Genomic DNA, 23,020 nt, shown 5'->3' on the forward strand with positions numbered 1-23,020 from the left:
TTCGTAGCAAATAAATGATAGCCATTATATTTTTTATTATCATGTCTGGATCATTCTTTATGTTACTCTTACTAATAATCACTCATGTACTCTATGAGTTACTTATGCTAAATTATATTTTAAAATCCAGTAATTTATATTTAAAAATAATAGTTTGAATGTTATTATTTTATAATATATTATCAAATATATTATGTCACCGTAGCGTTAGTACAATATAATACGCATTAAATTCTCCTCTAACTACCTATGAATAACCGTTGTAAGACTAGTAAAGAAGTAATATCGGTAATATGTTTAATGTTGGCTACAAACTCTATTCACGCAACCGAGAGGACTGGGGTTGGAAGCATCTGGCTCACGCGAAGTTGAGGACTGAAGAATATTTTCACTACTCTATCAATATATACATTGCGTTGCCTAGTTGCAACTACTACTATATGACAAAGGGACTAACACTATTTTCCACTTAGGCTAGATACGTTGTGGTTGCTCTAATGACTACATTAGTGTAGAGGGCAATCGTCTAACTCAGCTTGGGTGTTTGGTAGAAGCAAGAATTTTTCAAATTTTCAATAATGCTAACAATCCATGCGGTGCATGAGGGATGTATGAGTAGGGTTGAAAATAATACAGAAAATCCTGATCATACCAGCTGCCATTTTTGGCTTTAATTTGTAATGACCATTTTAGCTGGTAATGGAAATTCTAATAAGTAAGAATAGAAACAGTAAAGTTGTACAGAAATAGTAACATAAACATTAATCAATTTTTGATCATTTTGTCAGAATTTTGTATTTAGCTGAACATTTCCAAAAGTTTTGGGAAGATCACAAACACCCAAGCTTGCCCAAGTCGCACATGCACAGGTGCACAACCCATCTATCTCACTAACCTTAAATGACTCTTCTTCCGTTGTCCTCTATACTTAGTATGGCATTAATCGATATGACATGAGTATAAAGTGGTATTGACATGCACTTATCCTTATAATGGATATGTAAGGCTACATATCATTGTTTTCTACGTGCATTTGTGCCTACTGACCGATATCGATATATTTCCATTTCGGTGGTTTCGTTTCTAAAATCCTGATAGTGCCAATATCATTTCCGTTTTTGCCTTTAGCGTTCCATTTCTATTTCTGAAAAAAAAATGGAAATGGAAATGAGAGAGATAATTTTCCAACCTTTTTCATCCCTACATAGATAAAACTATTGTAGGACAAGTATACAATTGATAACTATTTTATGAGGTTCAAAAATTTATCCTAACCCTTTGTTTGTTGAGTGTGTTGCTAAAAAAATCATACTAACCTAGGTGTGAGTGCATTGTGGTGTATATGTGCATGTCTTTAATGTAGTGAGAAAAATATATCTATTATATGCATGGGGTACCTACACCTTTTATCGTCATATTTGTTTTGAGGTTAATATGTGTACACTACTTCAATAAAGCACAATATTAGAATTACGACACATAGATTACTGCTAGTAATTTGCTAGTAATATCGATCATACTCCCACATAAACCAAGAGTTTTCACATATACATAGTCCACCAAGAAACTAGAAAGACTTTATAAATATCATAATTACTATTAAAACTTATTAAACACCTAGACTTTAATTAGGTTAATAAACTTCCTAACCATTAACCATGCATGTACGTTACCACTTGTTTCTTTGTCCATAGACCTCCTTGCCTACATGGCTACATCATCCTCCCAAGGCTAGAAAGAACTCGTCCTCAAGTGCAATTATACATCTACGGTAGGATCTCCATGATACGGTAGAATATGCTACACATTAAGGATATTAGAAGTGTGGACATGACGAGGTAGCTTTAGCACATACTCCTGCATTATCATCATTGATTGTCCAAGGTACCTTGCATGGGCCAATCTTTCTTGAACTTAATTTACTATATACTATCCCATGGGAAAATGATATTTAGTTAATACAACCCACACATGATCTCCTTCATCAAAAACAAGCGGGCGACGATGTTTATTAACTGCAGTTTTTTATTTAGAATTGCTTTCATGTAGTCACTGATACATAAGCTTATGAACCAAACCTATTTCCTCCACCATTTCATTTGCTTGGTGTATTTTCTTTCCCAAGATAGGTAGAGGTGTGAGATCCAACACTCCATGAGAAACTTGACCATATACTACTTCGATGGGACATGATCCAGTAGAATGATTCAAAGTACTATTGAAGGCAAACTTGGCATGTTACAATATTGCATCCCATTGTTTTGGTTTATCTCCAACATACCATATTTCTCATACCAGAGGAAGGCCCCTCAGGTTCATACCAGAGCATACCTTCGTGATGGTGGGCGCGCTGTGACGGGAAACCGGCCATCTGTCCCTGGTGCAGAGCATGTTCTGGTTTAGGCCCGCGCTCTAGCCCCACCACTTGACGTCAAGGAGCTTGCCAACCCAGTTCCACTGCTTGCGCCAGCCACCCCTACACATGCTATCATGGCTAGCCGTAGCCGCAACAAGGGCAAGAGGCTGATGGCCAAATATGGTGGCTTTGGTGGCTCTTCCTCTAAGAAGACGAGGAGCAATTCAGCTGGAGAAGCTCTGCACAGGCTTGCTGATCTCCGCATGAAGAGCATGGAGTCTATGGCCAACAAAGATCAGGAGAAGGCGGCAAGGGGAACAAAGGCAACACTTGATGTTTTTGTGCAGGATGGCCACCCTAGAGGTGGAGCATTGTATGAGATGGCAAGGGACCTTTTCCATGATCATTACTGGTCAGAATTCTTCTTCCATTATTGTGAAACTGCAGAGGAGCACACCCAGTTTGTTGAGAGGAACTACTACAAGAATAGGGGATCTAGCCCTCCTCCACCCCCCAACTGCGGGGGAGGGGCTACTGGTTTCGATGGATGGTTCAGTGGGGGAGGCTGTGGTGGATTTGGTGGTAGATGGGGAGGAGGGTTCGGGGGCTGCAGTGCTTCCTTCGGTCCCACGACTGTTCGATCAGATTTTAATCGCGTGCTTAGTTCTGCCTAGTGTCACGTCCTTAGTTTGTTCTGCATTGTGTGTTGGATGGTCTTTCTTGTCGTGGACAATAATTAGCTAATTTGGTTTTGCATTTAATGGCTGTTTGCGAAACCATAGTTAGTTAATGTTATCTGCATGTTTAAGCATGTTGTAATATGTACGTTAATTGACACCGACTTTGGTTTATATGGTGAGTTTTTGCTTAATTCCACCCAGTTGATGTGATGTTTATTAAGTCGTGCTAACAAGACTGCAAGATTAAACTGTAGGGGTGGTTTTGGCCAAAAATGAAGGCATTTGGGCTTTGAGCCTTGCACGGCTTCCATGCAATGGAATATATTTCTATATGCACTAACAGTTTAAATGTCTTGTCCAGTTCAGTCCGGCTACATGCAACCGCATTAAATTGCAGGGGTGGCCACAGCCAAAAAAATAGAGCCGCTATTACTACTACTAGTTGGCCTTTGATAGTACAAAAAATTATTAAGCTTTTATTACCAATGTTTGGTCTTAACCTAACAACTTTTCGTTCCTCTCAAATAGACATGAGTTCTGGTTTGGATCTTGCAAGCTTAGATGGTAGCGGACACACAACCGAAGAAGAAGATAAAGTACTCGTTGCGCTGCTTGAGTCGTTGGAGTGGAACATTACTCAACGGGCGGAAGCAAGGGTTGCACATCAATCTGGGATTCAATGGGTTATGAAAACCATGAGTGATGAGGGCCAATGTAGGTCCATGTTCTGTCTAGCTGTAGACCAAATTCATGCGCTGCATTGGCTGTTACAAGCCTAAAAACCGTCTAAAAGAACTCCTCTAGATCTATCTCCTAAACTACTAAAACAATAAACTCTAAAAACATTAGAGCCAAAATTAACTCTCACAAAATATTTTCTCAAGGTGTATTCATAACCCTAGCCTTCACCCTTATTTATAGGTGGAGAGCCCATGCAAAAAGTTCAAAACAAACTCATGTTATTTTTTAGCCCTTAGGCCAATGTCAATGCATGTTTCATGAAGGTATTATGCATATTAAATAGGGTGCCACGTAGGGATGGCAATGGGTAAATTCCTATTGGGTATTGGTACCCCATACCCATACCCACCACTGAAATTCAGTACCCACCAAAATCCCCATACCCGCCACGGGTAAAAAAAATTCCCCAGACCCGTACCCGCCTAGGTAAACCTGACCCGCGGGTCACCCATATACCCGCCATGGTTTAATTTGACATGATAATAAAAACAACACAAAAGGTTTGATCCAACTGTAGCAACTAGCCAATGACCAGGCATTAGTCACACAACACCATAAATCCCATCAAGTAGTACTTAAGTAGTAGTAGACAATACATAAATTCACCCTTACATCAATATATAGCAGAGTAGTAGTTCAGCAGTAGACACTACAGTAGCCATTAGACAACCAAAAGATGATACACAAATTAATCTCCAACTTCATTAGAAGCCCGTAGAGGACAACAAACATACTGAATTGTTGATGTGGCGTTTTACTTCACTTGAAGCCCGATTGCTCTTGCTCAAAGTTCAAGTTCCTGCATGTAAATACATTTGTCATGAGCAGTTGCTACAATAACTGAATAAGATCACAGTTGCTCAATATAAGTTTAATCGTGCACTAACCTGGAGACCTTCTTGAATGTCTTGGAGGCAAGACCAGAAGATGGCAGCTTGTTTTTCTTTCTCATCAACTAAAAGAAAGAAACCAATAATTAACCAACATTGGACAAGAGAAAAGCAAAGTACAAAAGAAAACGATGGACATACTTTTGTACTTGTTCTTCAACCAATCCTGAGAGCACATAAGAGCCTCTATCATCATTGAAGTAAGCCTGCTGCAATGCTCGCTAAGTACTCTACCACTGGTACTGAATGCAGACTCAGATGCGACCGTGGTAATAGGAATTGCATAAATATCCCTTGCTATCCTCCTCAGAGTTGGATAACGCACACCAACTACCTTCCACCAATCCAGCACCTTGAAGCCCTTTGTTTCTAGGGAGACCAATTCATCTTCTAAATAGTGATCTAATTCAGATTTAAATTGAATGGCAGATGGCCTTGTACTTGCAACTCTTGCACTAAAGGAAGATAAGAACTCCATGTCACCGATAGGAGCTACTGCTAATTCACTATTGTTTTCACACTCTTCTTCCACATGCTATTCTATCATCAATTCAGTTAATAAGTCTATGGTTTCATCAACCTTATCCTGACAAATGTGACTAGTTGTACCAGTTAGCCACTCAAAACACATCAGCAAACTCAATTTTTTGAGCCTAGGATCTAGGAGGGTTGCAATCCCCATCAGTCCTTGAATGTCTGACCAATACTTATCAAATTTGGTTATCATACTAAGTGATATTTCTTCGATCTTTGAACTGCCACAAGATGACCATTGTCTGATTTTCTTCCTAATCTCACAAATTTTGATGAAGTATATGTTGGCAGTCACATATTCAGTCCCAGAGAACAACAAAGTTATATCATTGAACACTCGAAGACGTTTCACAACATCTGCAGCAAAGTTCCATTCCTCCTCACTAGGCAAACATGTATAATTCTTATCGACACGACTTGCTCTAATGAAAACAGCTTTATAGGGTACTGCAACACTAAGCATCTTAAAGGTCGAATTCCATCTAGTCTTGCAGTCAAGGTTAATCTTATGATCCAAAGTAACTTTAACAAACTTAGCTACCTCTTCAAATTTCTCTATCCTTTTTGGTGTTGCTGTCCAATAAGCCACACTTTCACGGATATTCTCGATAGCAGTTTTTATATGTTCTAGACCATCCTTAACAATCAAATTGAGAATATGTGCACAACAACGCATATGTAGCAGTTTTCCATCATTTATAAGCTTACTTTTTCCAATCTTCCTCACTAGATATGGGATCACCGCATCATTAGTAGTGCAGTTGTCAAGGGTGATTGTAGATATCTTCTCATCAAGGTTCCAATCAACCAAGGATTCATAAAGTTCTTCCGCAATCACTTCAGTTGTGTGAGGAGCCGGTACATAGATGAACCTACACATGTAACAAAAGATCATATGCAATCAGATTTTACTACTTCAAGTGTACTCAAATGTGCAGAAATCATGCTGTAGAACATTTACCTCATGATAATGTTTCTCAAATTCCAAGATTCATCGATGAAATGGCCTGTGATTGCCATATAGCCTCTCTTCTGGTTGTCAGATGTCCACAAATCTGTTGTAATGGCCACCCTTGAATCAATACCAGCCATATATTCAATTGCCCTTTTCCTCTCCATCTGATATTGCACCAGAATATCCTTCCTAAAAACAGAAAATAAATATTAGACAATGAATAAAAATACTAGAACACAGCAAAAGGCATCACTAAGCAACAAACCTTATTGTATTTCTAGTCCCCATCTTGAAAAGTGGCTGTAGTGCACTTACAAACCTCCGAAAACCAGCATGATCAACTATACTCAAGGGGTACTCATGCAGTACTATCATTGCAGCAAGTTCCTTTCTAGCCACATCTTGATCAAATGTATAATTTTCCACCGAAATGGTACCTGAATCTGTGGAACCAAACCTCAAACAGGACTGTGATAAACTCTTGTTCCCTGTTGTCTTGAGCTTTCTAAGTGTACAAGATTTCAAATGATCATGCAAGTGCTTAGTACCATGCTTGGTTTCACCTGATAGCTTCTTATAACAGTACATACACTTTGCCTTTGTTGTCCCCATATACCTTACTCTCTTGAACTCATTCCAAACCTTTGATGTCAGCTTCCTCTTTGCACCAGGAGCAGGGCCATCTTCCTCCTCTTCTTACATAGGCTCTTCATCATCTTCTATTTCAATAGGCTCTGAGATCTGATGTGATTGAGCTTGTGAGCTTTCACCTTTAGAGCATAGGGGTTGGTTAAAACTCCCACTACCAGTACTCATCTTCTTATTGGATCTGCATAGCGAAAGCATATTCAGTAAATCAGATTAGCTAGCAAAACTTAGTTTGCAAATACATGTTACCAATCAGTATATAAATGGTCCAATTTGCAAATACATGCACCAATCACGGTCACATAATAGATATAATATAGATCAAGTATTTTTTTTACAACTGTAAAATGCTAGGAGGGTTGCTTACATCGCTGATTGCACGAGCTTTGGGTTGCGAGTTGGAGGAGCAGCAGTAGTTGTGCCTGCTGAACCTGCAACTGGAGAAGATGGATTGCGGCAGCCAGCAGCTCCACAAGATGATGTCTGTGAAATAGGGGGCCGGCCGGAACAACGGCGGCCAGCAGCGGCTCCAACAATAGCAGCAGCTCCTGCTCTAGTAGTTTTTGCTGTCTTGGCAACAGCGTTCTTGGGCTTGGATGCAGCAGCGACGTCGTTCTTCGGCTTGGGAGCAGCAGCGACGCCGTTATTCGGCTTGGATGCAGCAGCGATAACGACTGCTCCAACTTGGTGTTGTGTCACAGAACCTGGATCTCCAGCAGCAGCAGAGCCCTCAGGTTCTTGCGTGTTCAGTGTGAGTGCAGCGTCGGTCTTTAGCGCGAGCTCGACTTCGATGTCCCTTTGAAATGGGACGGCCACGGTTGCTGCAGTTAGTGAATCGGGCAATGTAAACTGTAATAGAGAAGGATAAGAGAAAGAAAATGACACCGTCCGTCGACACTGGGTTGCGCTTCTGCTGTTCTTGACATGGCTGCTGGTGTTTGCACTGAACCTGATATGGCAGCTGGAAGTATAGAGTAAAGGGAGTGGGGAGGAGGAAGAAGTTACGGCTTAGGTAGAGAGGAGATGACGTGCGCCGGCCGGCCGGCGAGAGCAGCGGCGTGCGGCGTGGGGCGCGGCTATGCAGTCGCTTGATTGCCTCGCGTTGAGTCGTCGACGAGCATGGCCTGCCAGCCGCCACCGCTAGGACCTAGGGGGAGAACAACAGATGGGAAAAAGTGAACAAGTGAGGGATGGTTGAGGCTTAAATACCTAGGGTTTTTGGTTTATTGGGCTGGCTTAATTTCATATTGGGCCAGAAATGACATTTGGGCTTCCGGGTATTTATTACCCGTGGGTAAATGGGTATGGGTATCCCAGGAACGTTCTCATACCCGCATACCCGATGGGTGAAGGTATTTACCCGTTTACTTACCCACGGGTGATGCATTTACCCCATACTCGTACCCTAATGGAGTGAATACCCATCGGGTCTCGGGTCGCGGGTCCCCGTTGCCATCCCTAGTGCCACATGCCCACATCAATAAAATTGCTGACTTAACAGAGTCATTAAATGAGAGAGTTTTATGAGATGAGAAAGGAGTTACATTCTCATAAAACTCATCTGGCTCGGTTATCTAGTTTACAGTCTTGACAACTATATCATAAAACTATACATTAAGATTGGTCTTAGATCTGAGATCAGCGGCCTCACGTTAAGCCACATAGGACCAGCCAACTTGGTCGCTGCTATTGTTCGGTCCAATAAGCAAGCGCCACGTCACCGGTCGCCGGATCCGAAGCTCCAGCCCTCGACCGTGCGGACGCGCGCTTCTGGGCCCGTCCGCCTGCTCGCCGTACCCGCACGTGGGTCGCGCGCACGTGCTCCTGCGCCCGGAAGCTTCACCGCCCGACGGCCTGCCTCCTGGCCATCTGGGCCGGCCCACGCTCGCCCGGAAAGCCGGCGCCTGCGTCCAGGGCTCGCGTATGGGCCCGGCCGACCTGCTTGCTTCCTCGCACGCGCATGCCTGCGCACGTGGGCCTAGCTGCCCGGCCTGCCGCCTTCGGCCTCGGTTGCCTCCACAGACAGAAAGCTAGCTAGCTACTGTAGCTCGTAGCGTACGATTGCATGCTAGCTACGGTCAACCAATTATTTGCAGAAGCTATGCAATACACTGGTGCTTCATCTGAAGATCGTTGCGAATTCCTCTTCTCACCGTATCCATCCACCATGTGCCACCTTGATTGTCACTCGATATTCTGGAACTCTTCAGATCTTAACTCCTCCTTAAGTTTAGCAGAACCTGATGTGCGTCTCACCTTGTCACGTGACATTCTGATCGCTCCAGACCTTTGCTCTTCTTTGAGCGTAGTTCCAGCACTCGCCATTCACTAAGAATCCAAGATTATCTTTCCTCACCTACACTTTCTTTTTTGAAGAAATCACCTCGGGGAGGGGATAGGATCCCCACCTGAATCGATTGAAAAGAAATAAGTTTAACATATGATCACCTACACATAGACCAAACAACCATTGATGTCGCAATCTAACCCACGTTAGCCATAGGGGCATAGCTACAGTACAATGGACGAGGTCACCCGACTCCGATGGCCTCCGACGAAATCCATTGTTATATTGTTTAGCCAACTAAGTTCATAATAAAAATTAAGTAAGATTAGTGTATTATGACGCCGGTGACACCCAATGAACTAATTTTCTAGCTCCGCCACTGAGTTAGGCGCAAACACATGCCCATCAAGTTTGCCAAATGTCCATCACAAATAATACGAAACCACCCTTTGTAAATGATCGCTAATTGACGCATATGCGCGTTTAGTGCATGCATGTTTTGAAAATTTTTATCTGCAAAACTTTCATTCAAAAACATTCATCTGGAAGCATTTCATCTGAAAACTTTTCATATATAAAACTTCAGAGTAGGCCTTATGGGCCAAAACTGTAGCCGACGGTGCATATGCGAAGCACAATCCTGCAAATCCCAAAACTGTGCGTGCTTTTTGCATCCTTCGTGCGTGGATGGTTCAGTCTGAACTAAACAGAACAAACGATCTACGGTGCGGGTGAACCGCCGCCGCCGCCGTTGAGTGTGTGGGTGCGGTTGAGGACGGACATGAGGCGCTGCAGCCTGAGATCCTCCCGGAACTGCCGGATAAACCTCTCCGCCCGCGCGTTCACCTCCGCCTTCCCTTCTACCTCCTCCGCGAACGCGCGCCCGCGCCGCTTGACGACGGTGGCATTCGCCGCCAGCTCCTTCCTCTTGCTCGGCCTCTCCTCCTCCTCCGAAGAAGCCGCCTCGCCGGCAAGGGCGGCTGCTTGTGGCGGCTGCGAAGGACTGACCACCACTGGGTCTGGGTGCGCCTCGTCGGCCAAGGGGCTCTCCTCCGCCGCCTCTGCACCCCGTGTCGCCGACGCTGCGGCGTGCTCAGCCGCCGCCGGCGTCAACATGGTCTCGCTCGGTGGACTTGCGGTGATGCTGTCCACGTCCCCTCGCACGCCGGAGACCGGGAGGACGACGGAGAAGACAGAGAAGGAGCTGAGCCGCTCTAGCACCATGGACGACGCGCTGCGGGTGAGGCTGCGGCGCCCGGTCGACGGCGGCGGCGCACTGTGCCCCCGGGACGACATCAGGACGACAGCACCGACCACCGCGCTGAATAGGACGAGCCACGCCGCGGCGGGGCTGAGCCAAGGCGACAGCGGCCACCAAGACGACTCCACCGCCATCGATCTAGCTAGGATCTACTGATCTACCCGTCTCACACTCTCACTGACCCAGTCTTGTCTCTCTTGGTTGCTCTGCAGCTTAGCTCCTCGAGACATCTGTATATATATTTGTACGTAAGCGAGTCAAGCTACTTCTTATCGGTGTCCAATAAAGAAATAAAAGATCGAGACCAAGAGTGCAGTGCATAGGCGCGCGCGAAACGTCGAGAGACACGTGCTCTCTTTCTCTGCGAGTACTGAAAGCAGTGGGTTGCCAGGGCATGTACGACGCCCGTATTTAAACGGTTTGTATGTAATGGAATTTGTAAAAAAAACTCTTTCCATCTAATAGACGATCACAATGTCTCTATAGAAAGAGATGGTAGGGGTGCGTACTCCAATGCCAAACCGACACCGTTAGTACTATTGCACGTTACGTCTCGTCTATTCGCTAGTACTATTGATTACCTTGATATACGTTTTAAATGATAAATTAAATGTTTTGCAGATAAATAAATAGACAAATCATGTACAAGCTGTCTATTTAGCTGTCTGTTTGTGTCAAATAGACAACAATCGTCTATACTGTTACTTGCCTTAAGCAGTAGTACTAAGCATGTGCAAATTGATGCAAGTAGGGTTGATCTAATTGTTTATTTCGACCGTGTTTAGCGTAATTAATCAACTGCAACTTTACATGGAGCAACTAGCGAGAAGATTCTCCAACCTGTTAACAACGATTTAACTCAGCCTGTTCATGGGCGGATCTATCGAGGAGGAGCTAGACTCCTCTTAGGTTAAATTGCATTCATGCTAGGCAGACTCAGGTTATGAACATGTACAGATGACATCATTGAATTTTTGGTACACATTCGACCATTCGTATTATTAAAATATCTACATAATTATCATTTATTTTGTTGTAATTGATTTATTGCTTAATACATTTTAATATAAATTATATTTTCATATATTTCTATAAATTTCTTGAATAACACAAATAATCAAACGTATGCCAAATAGTCTTCCTTAGCATTACCTGTGACCATATATTAGATATCAAAGCAACCAAGCTAACATATTTTAACTTCTAAACAAGCATAACATGATGATTATTAAAATACTTATGGAGGTCTCTGGTGGTAGTTTTACCTAGACACAACAACAAACCTAGGGTTTTGAACTAGCTTAATATACTTCTCAAAAGCAGCAAATTTAGGAAAACAAGTTGGAAGATCTTCTATAGCAATGAACTTTCACAGCTGTATTCTAGCAAGCTCAGGAATATATATTCCTAGCGATAAACACAGCCATCTACATTAAACCTAAGAATGGACTGACACATGCCATTAGACCCAACCCTTCTTGTTTTCCAATATTTAATATGCCTAAGCAAATGTCTAGTACCACCAAATGAATGAGGAGATAGTTTTATGGCAGGATTTACACTTAGCATAGACTCGAACCTGAGGATCCATTGTGCTCCTCAAAGTCAGATCATACATATGTTATTTTGTAGATCTACTTATACCACTGTACTCAAAATATGCAATAAAATGAGTCCAATATTAAATATATTTAAACACCACAGATGTTTTAAGTTCCTAACTGTAGTTCTGACAAATTATAAAAGTAAATTAACAAACAGAAAAAGTAACTCTTTATTGTATTAGAAGTAATTTCAAAAATTATAGAAGTAACTTAACACTGAAATAAAAATAAATGTTTGATTTATTAGAAGTAGTGTAGCAAATAAAAATATCTATTTGATGTATTAGAAGTAGTTTAGCAAATAAAAGTAACTTTTTGATGTATTATGGAAGAAACTTAAGACGGAAGGAAAAAATAACAATTTTTTATATTACAATTAGTTGATAAAAAAACTTAACATGAAAGAAAAGTTGAAGTAGTTTAGCAAATAAAAGTAACTTTTTTATGTATTATGGAAGAAACTTAAGATGAAAGGAAAAAATAACTATTTGTTATATTATAATTAGTTGATAAAAACTTAACATGAAATAAAAGTTAAATTTCCATATTAAAACTAATTTAGACAAATTATAGAAGTAACTGAACAAAAAAATTAAAACAACTCTTCATTGTACTGAAAATAATTTAGAAGTAACTTTACACAAAAATGAAAGTGTTTTTTTGGAGTTTGATAATGTATTGATGTAATATTTGACGTGATATTTTTGGTAGTTTTCCGAATAAAAATATCTACGTGCCAGCAGCTAGCAACACTCAAAGCAGCCGGGGTCATCTTTTCATAGTTTGAGAAAAAACAAATGATATATTTACAAACGAAAAATAATTTATAAACAAAACTTTTATATACATGTTTTTAGCTATCTAAAAACAAGGCTGAAAATAAAACACGATGGTAAAAAATCATAAAATTAACTCTAAATTTAAGATTAAAAATTTAAATTTTAGCTTATAATCAGCGTAAACCAAAAATAGAGGTGTAGAAAAATAGCGGTGTTGTGGAAAGAATGAAGACACATGTTGCTATTGCTATTTTTGGCAGGATAACTAGTTAGGACAAACGGATGCACGCTATAGTCAGGTCCGAAAAAGCGTTTTTCAGTTTGCTCATCTTTATTGGAAAGAAACGCCTTGCTCATCTTTATTGGAAAGAAACGCCCCTTGACCTCAGGTCCGAAAAAGCGATTTCCAGTTTGCTCAACAGAAATTAAAAGTAGAGCTCGGTACAGCACACAGTTCCGTCCTTAGTATAAGGAAACGTGCATCGGACCCGCCGGCGCTGGTGCATGTCGTCATCGCTCGACGGAACAAAAGCGTGTAGAGACCTATATGAACCCGTCGAAAGCAGCGTAAACGGGCGGTATGGTACAAAACTTCGGACAACCAAGCTGCAACGAAGTGATTAAGCCAAACGCTACGGTGTCGCGTTTTTCCGGCTTATGTTTGCATTTATAAGCAATAGTTTAAATTCTAAAACTATAGTTGAGTTTGACGATTTTTTTAATTGTACTTTATTTTTCAGACTTCTTTTTTGTCACTAGGAATATGTATTTAAAAGTTTATATAAATTATTTTTTAATTATTAATAAACAACAAGAAATTTGATGAAAAATGACGTGCAATTTACGTCATAAAACATGAAATTTATGTCAGGTTTTAAGAGATATAACTTCACGTCATCCATCAAAATTAATTGGTTCATCACCTATCATGCGTCTCTAATCATATTGTATTACGAAAATAATCTAGTGACAATTTTTCTATCGTCATTAGGTTTCTCTTAGGTTTATGACGTTAGTTTTCGTCATTAAAAAGCATGTCAAAAGTCATAACTTAAAGAGCTTTGATGACTATGCACGACAAAAAATGTCATAAAAACATGACATGACAAGTTTTGACGGTTTCATTCGTCATAATTTTTTGTGGCTTGCCAAAGCCCATGAGTGAGAAACATGTTAATGGGCTAGGCCCAATTAGGTATGGCCCATCTAAGAAGTGACGATTTACAATAGTTTCAACCTATTTTTTATTATATTCATTTGGATTATTATATAAAAAGAGACACACCCATATGAAATGTATATAAATACATAGACAATTGATATAAGCCCAACCAATACATATATATAACCCATATCACATCCAATAAAATCGAGCTTATATAGCATCCAATGTAACCCAATTAAAATCCAATGTATTGAAAAGAGGTGGCCCAATTAACACTGAAATCCAGCCATACGTAAATACATATCACATAGACATTCGACCACATTAATATGTGTCCACTAGTTTACATAATCAGTTACATATATCCAAAATCACAACAGCAAAAGCTTACATTCAACTTAGGTTTACATATTCAGCTATGTCATATATCTAAAATTACAATAGCTCACAAGCCCAGTTCACCAAGAATGACATGTTTGAATCTATCAAAATCACAACACCAGAAGCTTGCAACCATCTCACATTAACAACATCAACACTAGTCCGATCCACCATGAATGACATGTCTAAATCACACTATGTCCAAAATCATAGCAACCAAAAGAATACAACCATATTGTATCTTGAATGAGAAAGACAACATAAAGATGGCAAACCTTATGAGATGGAGCAATTGTAGTATTCAGGCCAATCAAACAACGAAGAAGAGTATTAGTCTCATCTGATAACTTTTTTAAGCTTTCAATCTCTTCCAGTTGTTTCCTCCTTCCTTCTTCTTATTCTTCTACCTTCTTCAAGGAATCCAACTCAACTTGTTGATAATCAAATGTCTCTTTAAGATCTGCTGCACCTTGTTTCTCTGGCTCAAGTTCAGCTTCTGGCTCTTCAACAGCTACAACAGCAGTTTTTCCACTTCTATTTTGGTTGTTGCTTCCAGCTCTTCAACACGATTATGCCCTCACCTAGGGATTGCAACGGGCGGGGCAGGGGCGGGTTTGCCTGCAACGGCCCTGGCCCCGACTTCGATTCCAAAACCCAACCCAGCCTTGATAGCTCTTTCGGGGAAGGATTGCGCCCTGGCCCAACTCCGTCAGGGACCCAACCCCGACCGAGGACCCGACCGGGGCCTTCCACGGCCCATCGTGCCCTCTACCTAGCGTCTTCGGCTTGCTGCTGCACCATCGGCGGCGGCTCGTTGCGCCCTGGCCCTGGCTTTGTCGGCTTGCCGCAACAATGTCGCCGGCTCGCCGCGCCCTTGCCCTGGCGTCACCGGCCTACCGCAGCGCTGTCGCCAGATCCCCGCACCATGCCACTGCTCGCCACGCCCACCAGTTGCCACACAAATGGGAGGAGAGGGAGAGCTGGAGAGAGAGAGGAGGGCAAGCCTAGGGTTTCTCTTCATTTATATATGTTGGGTGAAATGGGCTTTAATAGACGGGCCTAAATTTACTATACACTAATTCTAATAGTCCTCCCTCGGGGCCAGTGGGTATACTCCCTCCCCGTGCCCACCCCCGCCCCGTGCCCACCCCCGCCCAAAATCGGGGCCCCTGACTCGATTCCCTGCAGGTACAAAATTTGCCCCACCCTCGTAGGGGTGGGTCCCTAGGCCCGTGGGAGAAATTGCACCCCCTACCCTCACCCTCTCTCTCACGACGAAGAGATCCTAGCATCGGCACACGCTTGGGGGCGCCGAGGTAAGGCCAACGACCATAGGCCCGGCCCTTCGTGGACCAGCGTGGTGGTGGTACTGCTCCGGCGTCGGTTGATGCGCCGTGTGCGTGGTGGCGGCGGCGGCTTGGAACGGCCTGAAACGAGTGTTGCTCGGCTGTGTTGGTGCTGCTAGGTGTCTATTAGATTTGGTTTTTGCGATGACTATAGATAGCTATTACAATAAAAACTGCACGTAGGCAAGGAATAACTAGCTAGCCTAGTGGTACAAGCGCGTGGGTGTAAGCTAATAGGTCTGGGTGCAAATCCACTTTTTGGCTGCTATAGTTGAACAGAAATAAGACCCATTTACAGCTTGACAACAATATAATTGAACATGAACAAGTGGCTAACCTAGTGGTACAAGCATGTTGGGCTGATCCCATAGGTAGTGGGTTCAAGTTTTGGCTATGCACATTTTTATTTTTCACTTATTGGGCTATCGCAGTTGAACAGGCCAAGGCTTATACGATAATTGAACAAGCGCAGCTCTTGTTAATGGTAATTTACGGTCGAGCTGCTGCAATTGGCAATTTAACTTCAAAACATGGATGCTAGTGTAAAAAGAAAATAAAAAAACATATGACGAACCAATATTGTCATGAATTTATGACGTTCGTTAATTTGTCTGTATGACAAAATAATTATCGTTATAATATTCCATTGGTCTAGTTTACGACGATTTATAGTTATTCTTAGTGATGAACAACTAATTTTTGTCACTAAGTCAAATCACCCCATAAGTAACGTCATCAAATATAAAGTTATAATGATGACCAACTTTGATGCCATGAGGAATGGAAGGCTATATTTGTTGTAGTGTCTCTTATACTTACGTTCAACAAAGCAATTAGAGTGTACAACTTCTCCTTTAGCTAGTGACCCTACGAGAGAAATTTTATGGTATTCAAAAAAATAACTAAAGGACCAAATTTTCTGAAGTATTGAATAACTTTAATCTTTAAGGATGTGTTTGGTTGCAATAATACGATGGGTTAGGTCGGAACCATCTTATTTTTGCTAGTGTTTGGTTTATGGACTAGATGGATTGAATTGTACTTAATAAAAAATATTTTCTTCAGAGAATAGATGGACTGATTCCCCAAATTTAGTTGGATAGGTCCATCCCAAGTCGTATAGGACGCACGCACAAGGGGAGAGGAGGAGGTGAGGACATCTCACAACGCACCACTCTTCTCCTCCCATCGGCACAAAGCGGCTGGCAGCAGCGCTGGCTTCCTCCTCTGCTGAGGAGTCTGACCGCCATGAGCGCGTGGAGCGTGCCAAGGAGGACGAGCACTGGTGCGAGGCCGAGGCAGGGCTCAAAATTCCGAAAGAAATTTCCGAAATTTCGGCCGTTTCAGTGTGTCTCAATAGTAAGTAACTCCGGTCAAATATTTCGGTTAAAAAAAATCACCCGATTTTAGGGAGGAAACCCTAGAAGCTCTGAAAAATCCCTGCGAATAAAAAAATCACGTCTCCTTTCCTCTTGCGTCGCATTCTTGGCCACGCCCGTTCACCCGCTGCCGGCGCCGGCGCCCGCCGCGCGTCGCCGCCAGCCTCCCTAAGGCCCCAGCCGCCATCCCGTTGTTTCCCTACCCTCCGACCGCTGTGACGCCGGCGCTCGGCCTCCCCTAGCTGCCGTCGGCCCTCTGCCTCTCCCACCCTCTGCACGCTCGGCCTCCTGCACCACCAGCCACTAGGAGGTAATTAACTTTTTTTTCTCACATTTTGTCTTCTTTCTAAGGATAATGCAGCACCTTTTTATTTGCGAGCACTATAAATTATCTATCTATGTTCCTGCTGAAATTGAACTGTTTGTATGATTTTTTATATGGAGAAAATCTGTAGGATTAAACATGCATTCCAATTCCAACCAATATAATGGCCGTGAGAGGCGAGGCTCATGTTGATAAGCCAGTCCATTTAACCAGGCCTGCATATTCATTGGAGCGAAATGATGGGCTACAGAATTTGATGGCCTGCATGTTCATTGCTATGCTATGCAGCTTTGCTCCTTTAATTCTGGAGCCAACAAGCGCGAAGAAGACGATGACACAAGCATGGGGTGAAGGTGGTGGTAGATTTTTATGTGTTCATGAACTATATATTACTGAATTTTGATGCGGTAACGGGCTATTTGATTTGGCTGAATTTTGATGTATAATGTATTGATGGGCTATATATTTTCTGAATTTTCATGTGTTGGTGGGCTATTCGATGTTTTTTGCCATATTTGTTTTTTCCAGTGAAATTTCGGTCAAAATCTTTAAATTTAAATTCAAATGTTGTTTGAACAAATTTCGTCCGAAATTTCGATTGTCCGAACCCTGGGCCGAGGGCCCCAAATCCCGCGCAGCGCGCCACTGGGAGGAGGCTATCGCCTGCAACTCCGAGAACCGCCGCTCGCAAGGCCTCGCGCGCCCAAGGTCACCGAGATCGATCTCGCGCGCTGCCGCGCGGAGGAGCGGCTCTACTTGCAGCACGAGGCCGAGGCCACCAAGAAGCGGGCCGCGTGCACCATCGAGGAGGCGGAGGTGGGGGGAAAAGTCTAATTAGCGCGCGCGTGCTGGCCAGTCCTGCTAGCGAACACTCTTGGCCCATGCTGAAAAACGGCCCATTTATTCTATATGCAGTCAATGGGCCGGCCCATATATGTTATATATGGTTTTTTTTAATTTTATGGATATAAAGTTTTTTACTTTATGGTATAAAGTTTTCAGGTATAAATTTATATGCATAATTTTTTCTATATTAAGTTTATATTAATAATATTTTTTATATATAATATTTATATGTGTGTATATTTAAGTTTGTATGTTTATACACCTAAAGTTTATATATATATATATATATATATATATATATATATATATATATATATGGGTGGGAGCATAAACAATCATGAAAGTGTTTCTACACGTTAGATTTTTTTAGATAAAGGTTAGATTAACCCAGCCTCTACACCAACAGGGGTGATATAAAGGAAGTAGCTACACCTGATAGTAAGATTTAATTTTTCTATATATATATATATAAGTTTGTAGGTATAAACTTTACTTATTTGCCTATAGTTTATACACCTAATGTTTATATGTCTGGGTGCCCCCCCCCCCCCCACAAGGAGGAGGGCTATGAGTGCGTCTTAATCTAATTTCTGAAAATACAACGTTAACTGTTAGTACAATTTCACTGTTGATGTGGACGAAATTTGGATTGACATATCATTGTTGACAAATGGTCTAGTTATTTGTTTTATTAGGATGCATGACGTGCAATGACTGAAATTTTGGTGCTTGAATGTGTCTGATAATCTTGATGACAGGCATTTGAAGAAGCAGAACTACCTAAGTTGAAGGAAGAAAAGCCAGGCCTAACACTGAATTAGTACAAACACATGATATGGAAGCAATGAAAGAAAAGTTTGCGATTATTGGAATCAAATATTCAAATGTACAAAGAACAGATGCAATTTGGATATCATCTTAAAATAGTGTCCTTTGTTGACAATTATTTTCTGTTTATTAATTGTGAAATATCCATTCTATTTATTAAATTTATTTTAAATATATTACCTCTATAAATATACGTATAATTACTTTATGTTATTTATATATTAAACATACTCCTCACCATATTTTATTTGTGATATGAAAGATAGCCTCACTAACTCGTTGTGGAAAAGAAGTTATATCTAGTCATTCCACCTCTATCCTACACAACCAAACATGTGATGTGCTCACATCATTCCATCTTATCCCTTCCATCTCATATCTTCAACTAAGAAAAAAAAGGTCCATCTTATCCCTTCCATCTCATATCTTCAACTAAGAAAAAAGGTCCAATTTACCCCTCTAACCAAATAGAAAAATATGACCAGCCAATGCTCCAGTGTATCTACTCCTCCTCGTCCACGAGCCAAAAACATCCCTAATGGGTGAATCTATTAACCCACATGAGTATATATTTTATATGTGTAGAAACTATATATATACACCAACTTTTTATGCTTTATGTTTTTATATATAAATTTCATCCTTATATATAAAGTATTTGCCTAATATTTTTTTCTTCCGGTTGGCACCCAGGGTTCTACATTCTCCATTAGTAGGTACAAAAGACCATGGTTTGCGGTTTCGGAACGGAAGTCCCAAAAATTTCGGTTATGCCAGTGGGTCCGGTAACGGTTTTCCAAAATTTTCGAAATAATCATTTATATATTCAGAAATCTTGTATTTGGTGGAATCGATTGTATTAGCATTTGAATTATAAAAATTATGTTCGAAATTTCCAAAAATTCCTCCCCCCACACACACTTTTATACCGAAATTTGAAACAAAATTCTAGAATTTAGGCCCGTTTAGTTCTTAAAAACATTTTTCCAAAAATATCACATCAAATCTTTAGACACCCAAAAATAGAGCATTTAACGTAGATGAAACAAAAAACTAATTGCACAGCTAAGGAGAAAAGCGTTAGACAAATATTTTGAGACTAATTAGTATATGATTAGTCATAAATACTAAAGTAACCACATGTGTTAATGACAGATTAATTAGTCTCAAAAGATTCGTCTCACGGTTTTCAGGGAGCTATGAAATTCGTTTTTCATTCGTGTCCGAAAACTGTTTCTAATATCCAGTCAAACGTACGACATGACATCTAAAAAAATTTCCTGAACTAAACGGGGCCTAAAACTGATAAAAATAATTTTATCTCTTTATAATTAATTTCTTTGCACCAAGTGTATGTACTTGCGCTCTCACTAATTGTTGCTCAACATCTATAAAGTCTAATTTGTGGAAGCCAAACTCATATCTCGTGTGGCACACTAGCAAGCAGCAACGTATCTTCTCACTCGATCCGTCCCACATATATACTACCAACAAACTCCCGAGTGATGCCCCGCAACGCTCGGGCGCGTCGCAATACTCCGTTGCACCAGTCCCCCGATCTCCATGGAACGTAGGGATCTCTCTCTCTCTCTCTCTCTCTCTCAAACAACCCCATCTCTCTCTCTCTCTCGAAGCTGGAATGCTGGATATATACACTGATCAGTGCGTGCTCTAGCTTCACAGGTAGGTAAGCAGCAGATTAACTGCATGCATGCAATGGAGTTAATGATTTCTTTTAATAGGCATCGGCGATCGATGGAGACGAGTGGTGGTGGGGAGAGATGGATGGCGTGGACAGCTGCTGATCAGGGCCTCTCCTATTCCTACGACGACGCCAGGGCCACCCCTCCACCGACGCCTCCGACCTCGCGCGCGGGCAAGCTGGCGGGAGAGCCCCCGTCGCCGTTGGCGCAGCGGCCGCCATGACCTCCACCACCACCAACACCATCACCACCACCACCACCAACAACAACAACCCTCCTAACCATCCGGTCTCCACCTCCACCGCTTCCCACCAACGCCAGAGCCAGCTTCCCGTCGCCGCCGCTCGGCCCGCCCACCCGACCGGCAGCAGCGGCGGCGGCGGTAGCTCCTCGCATCGTGGCACCGGCGGCGGAGGGGGAGGCGGTGGCGGTGGCGGTGGGACGAACCAGGCGTGCGCGGCGTGCAAGTACCAGCGGCGCAAGTGCAACCCGGACTGCCCCATGGCGCCCTACTTCCCCGCCGACCAGCAGCGCCGCTTCCTCAACGCGCACCGCCTCTTCGGCGTCAGCAACATCCTCAAGACGCTCCGGCACCTCAAGCCGGAGCTCTGCGACGACGCCATGCGCACGCTCATCTACCAGGCCGAGATGCGGGCGCACGACCCCGTCGGAGGCTGCTGTCGGGTGATAGCCGACCTTGAGCGGCAGCTCGACGCGGAAACGGCTGAACTCAACACCGTTCTTCACCACCTCGCCCTGTGCCGTCAGGCGGCGGCGACCGGCGCATCCGCCAGCGTCGCCGCCATTATGCCCGCAGGCATGTTGGACGATCCGTGCGCCGATCTCGATGTCACCTCGTCAAACCAGCCTCTCCTCCTCAGCGCCGAGCAGGAGGTTGTTGATGCGCTCTATGCCAATCAAGAACCTGATGCCACAATTCTACATGGCGACGATGGCCATCATAATCAGAATGGCAGCCAACATGAGCAGCATCATGGACAGCAGCAGCGGCTCTACGACTACTTCTACTATGACTCGACCACCGGAGACGATGTCAGTAGCAAGCCGAACCTCGACATCAATGTCGACGGCATGCAGCATTTTGATTTCGACACCGGCTACGACGTCGAACACAAGCTGGAGCTCACGTCGGACCAAATGCCGGTGGTGGTACATGAGCCCAACCAGATTCACCATAAAGAGTTCGAGACAAAGGCGGCGCCGTCATTCGTTGATGCGTTGGACATGAGGCAGGAGATGGTGGATGTGAACACCGAAATTGAGGTGAAGGAGATTGTGGACATGAACGCCGACCTCGATGTCAAGGAAATGGTGGACATGAATGTGAAGACGACGATGGTGGACGTGAATGCGGACATCGATGTTGTGAAGACGGTGGTGGACGTGAACGACGACATTGGTGTGAAAGAGGAGCTGCAGGAGGTGGGAAATGGGAAGATCGTAGATGCAGGTAAAGCAACTCAAATGGCCGAGTCATCATCGAATTGCAGGCTAGGGTTAGGTTTTTCTTCGTTCTAATTCTGCCATCATCGCCGTCCGTGTGCATCTGAAGAACATATGCATTAGGAATTTTTCTTGAGGATGATACAGAATTTTTTGAAAGTTCAGTCAAGTGATCAAGGGAACACTTTGATGTCAGATTAGATTTTGGTGCATTTTTGCTAATAATATGATGTGGATATATGGCGTTGTAATTATTCTGTTGCCAAAAAATAATGAACGTATTTTGTTTCAGCTATCTATCAATCATATTATTAAGAGAATTTTGAAAGCAGACACCACATTTGTTATGAAGGATAGAAATAACATTGTTAATTAGAAAACAGATTTTAACCGATCGTACTAGATAATACATACAATATAAATAGTTTTTAGAGTTATAGTGATAATAGACTTAGTTGGACTCTATTCGCGCGTCGTGTCAACATGGAATGACCGAGCCATGAAAATGAAATCGGCAATCTAACAAGTATAGGGGTGGAAGCGAGCCAAATACCAGGCTCGACTCAGTACTTAACCAAGCTATACACCAGGCTCGGCTCGGCTCGTGGACAGGCTCGAGCTAGGGAACCAGGTTCGGTCGGCGTACAGGAGAGGATGGGGGAGTGTCGGCGACTCGGGACTTGTCGTGCTTCCCTACCTTGTACTAACTAGAACTTAGAAGTAATGAGCCAAAAATCGATGGGCTTTATTGGGTTTGGGCCAGAAATCAATCTATTTAAACTGAGCCTACTAAGCTCGTGAGCTACTTGCGAGCTGGCTTGGGCTCGGCTCGGTTCACCAACGAGCTA

At 42.7% G+C, this 23,020-nt stretch overlaps 2 protein-coding genes across 2 annotated transcripts; one reads left to right on the forward strand and one right to left on the reverse strand.

The window, feature by feature from the left end:
* Positions 1-9,811: 9,811 nt before the first annotated feature.
* On the reverse strand, positions 9,812-10,486 carry LOC107304724. Its single transcript, XM_015840100.1, has one exon. It carries the CDS (start codon positions 10,484-10,486, stop codon positions 9,812-9,814), a length of 675 nt encoding a protein of 224 aa, XP_015695586.1.
* Positions 10,487-20,769: 10,283 nt separating this feature from the next.
* Positions 20,770-22,469, forward strand: LOC102711008. The gene has a single exon (XM_015840326.2). The coding sequence runs from the start codon at positions 20,928-20,930 to the stop codon at positions 22,245-22,247; it is 1,320 nt and encodes a 439-aa protein (XP_015695812.2). The 5' UTR covers positions 20,770-20,927; the 3' UTR covers positions 22,248-22,469.
* Positions 22,470-23,020: the final 551 nt, after the last annotated feature.

The sequence above is a fragment of the Oryza brachyantha genome, chromosome 8, assembly GCF_000231095.2.
Source record: "Oryza brachyantha chromosome 8, ObraRS2, whole genome shotgun sequence".
Taxonomy (NCBI): domain Eukaryota; kingdom Viridiplantae; phylum Streptophyta; class Magnoliopsida; order Poales; family Poaceae; genus Oryza; species Oryza brachyantha.

What these genes read in the sequence shown, in the direction of transcription:
- LOC102711008 (XM_015840326.2), top strand. Translation starts at nt 20,928, where the DNA reads ATGACCTCCACCACCACCAACACCATCACCACCACCACCACCAACAAC.
- LOC107304724 (XM_015840100.1), bottom strand. Translation starts at nt 10,486, where the DNA reads ATGGCGGTGGAGTCGTCTTGGTGGCCGCTGTCGCCTTGGCTCAGCCCC.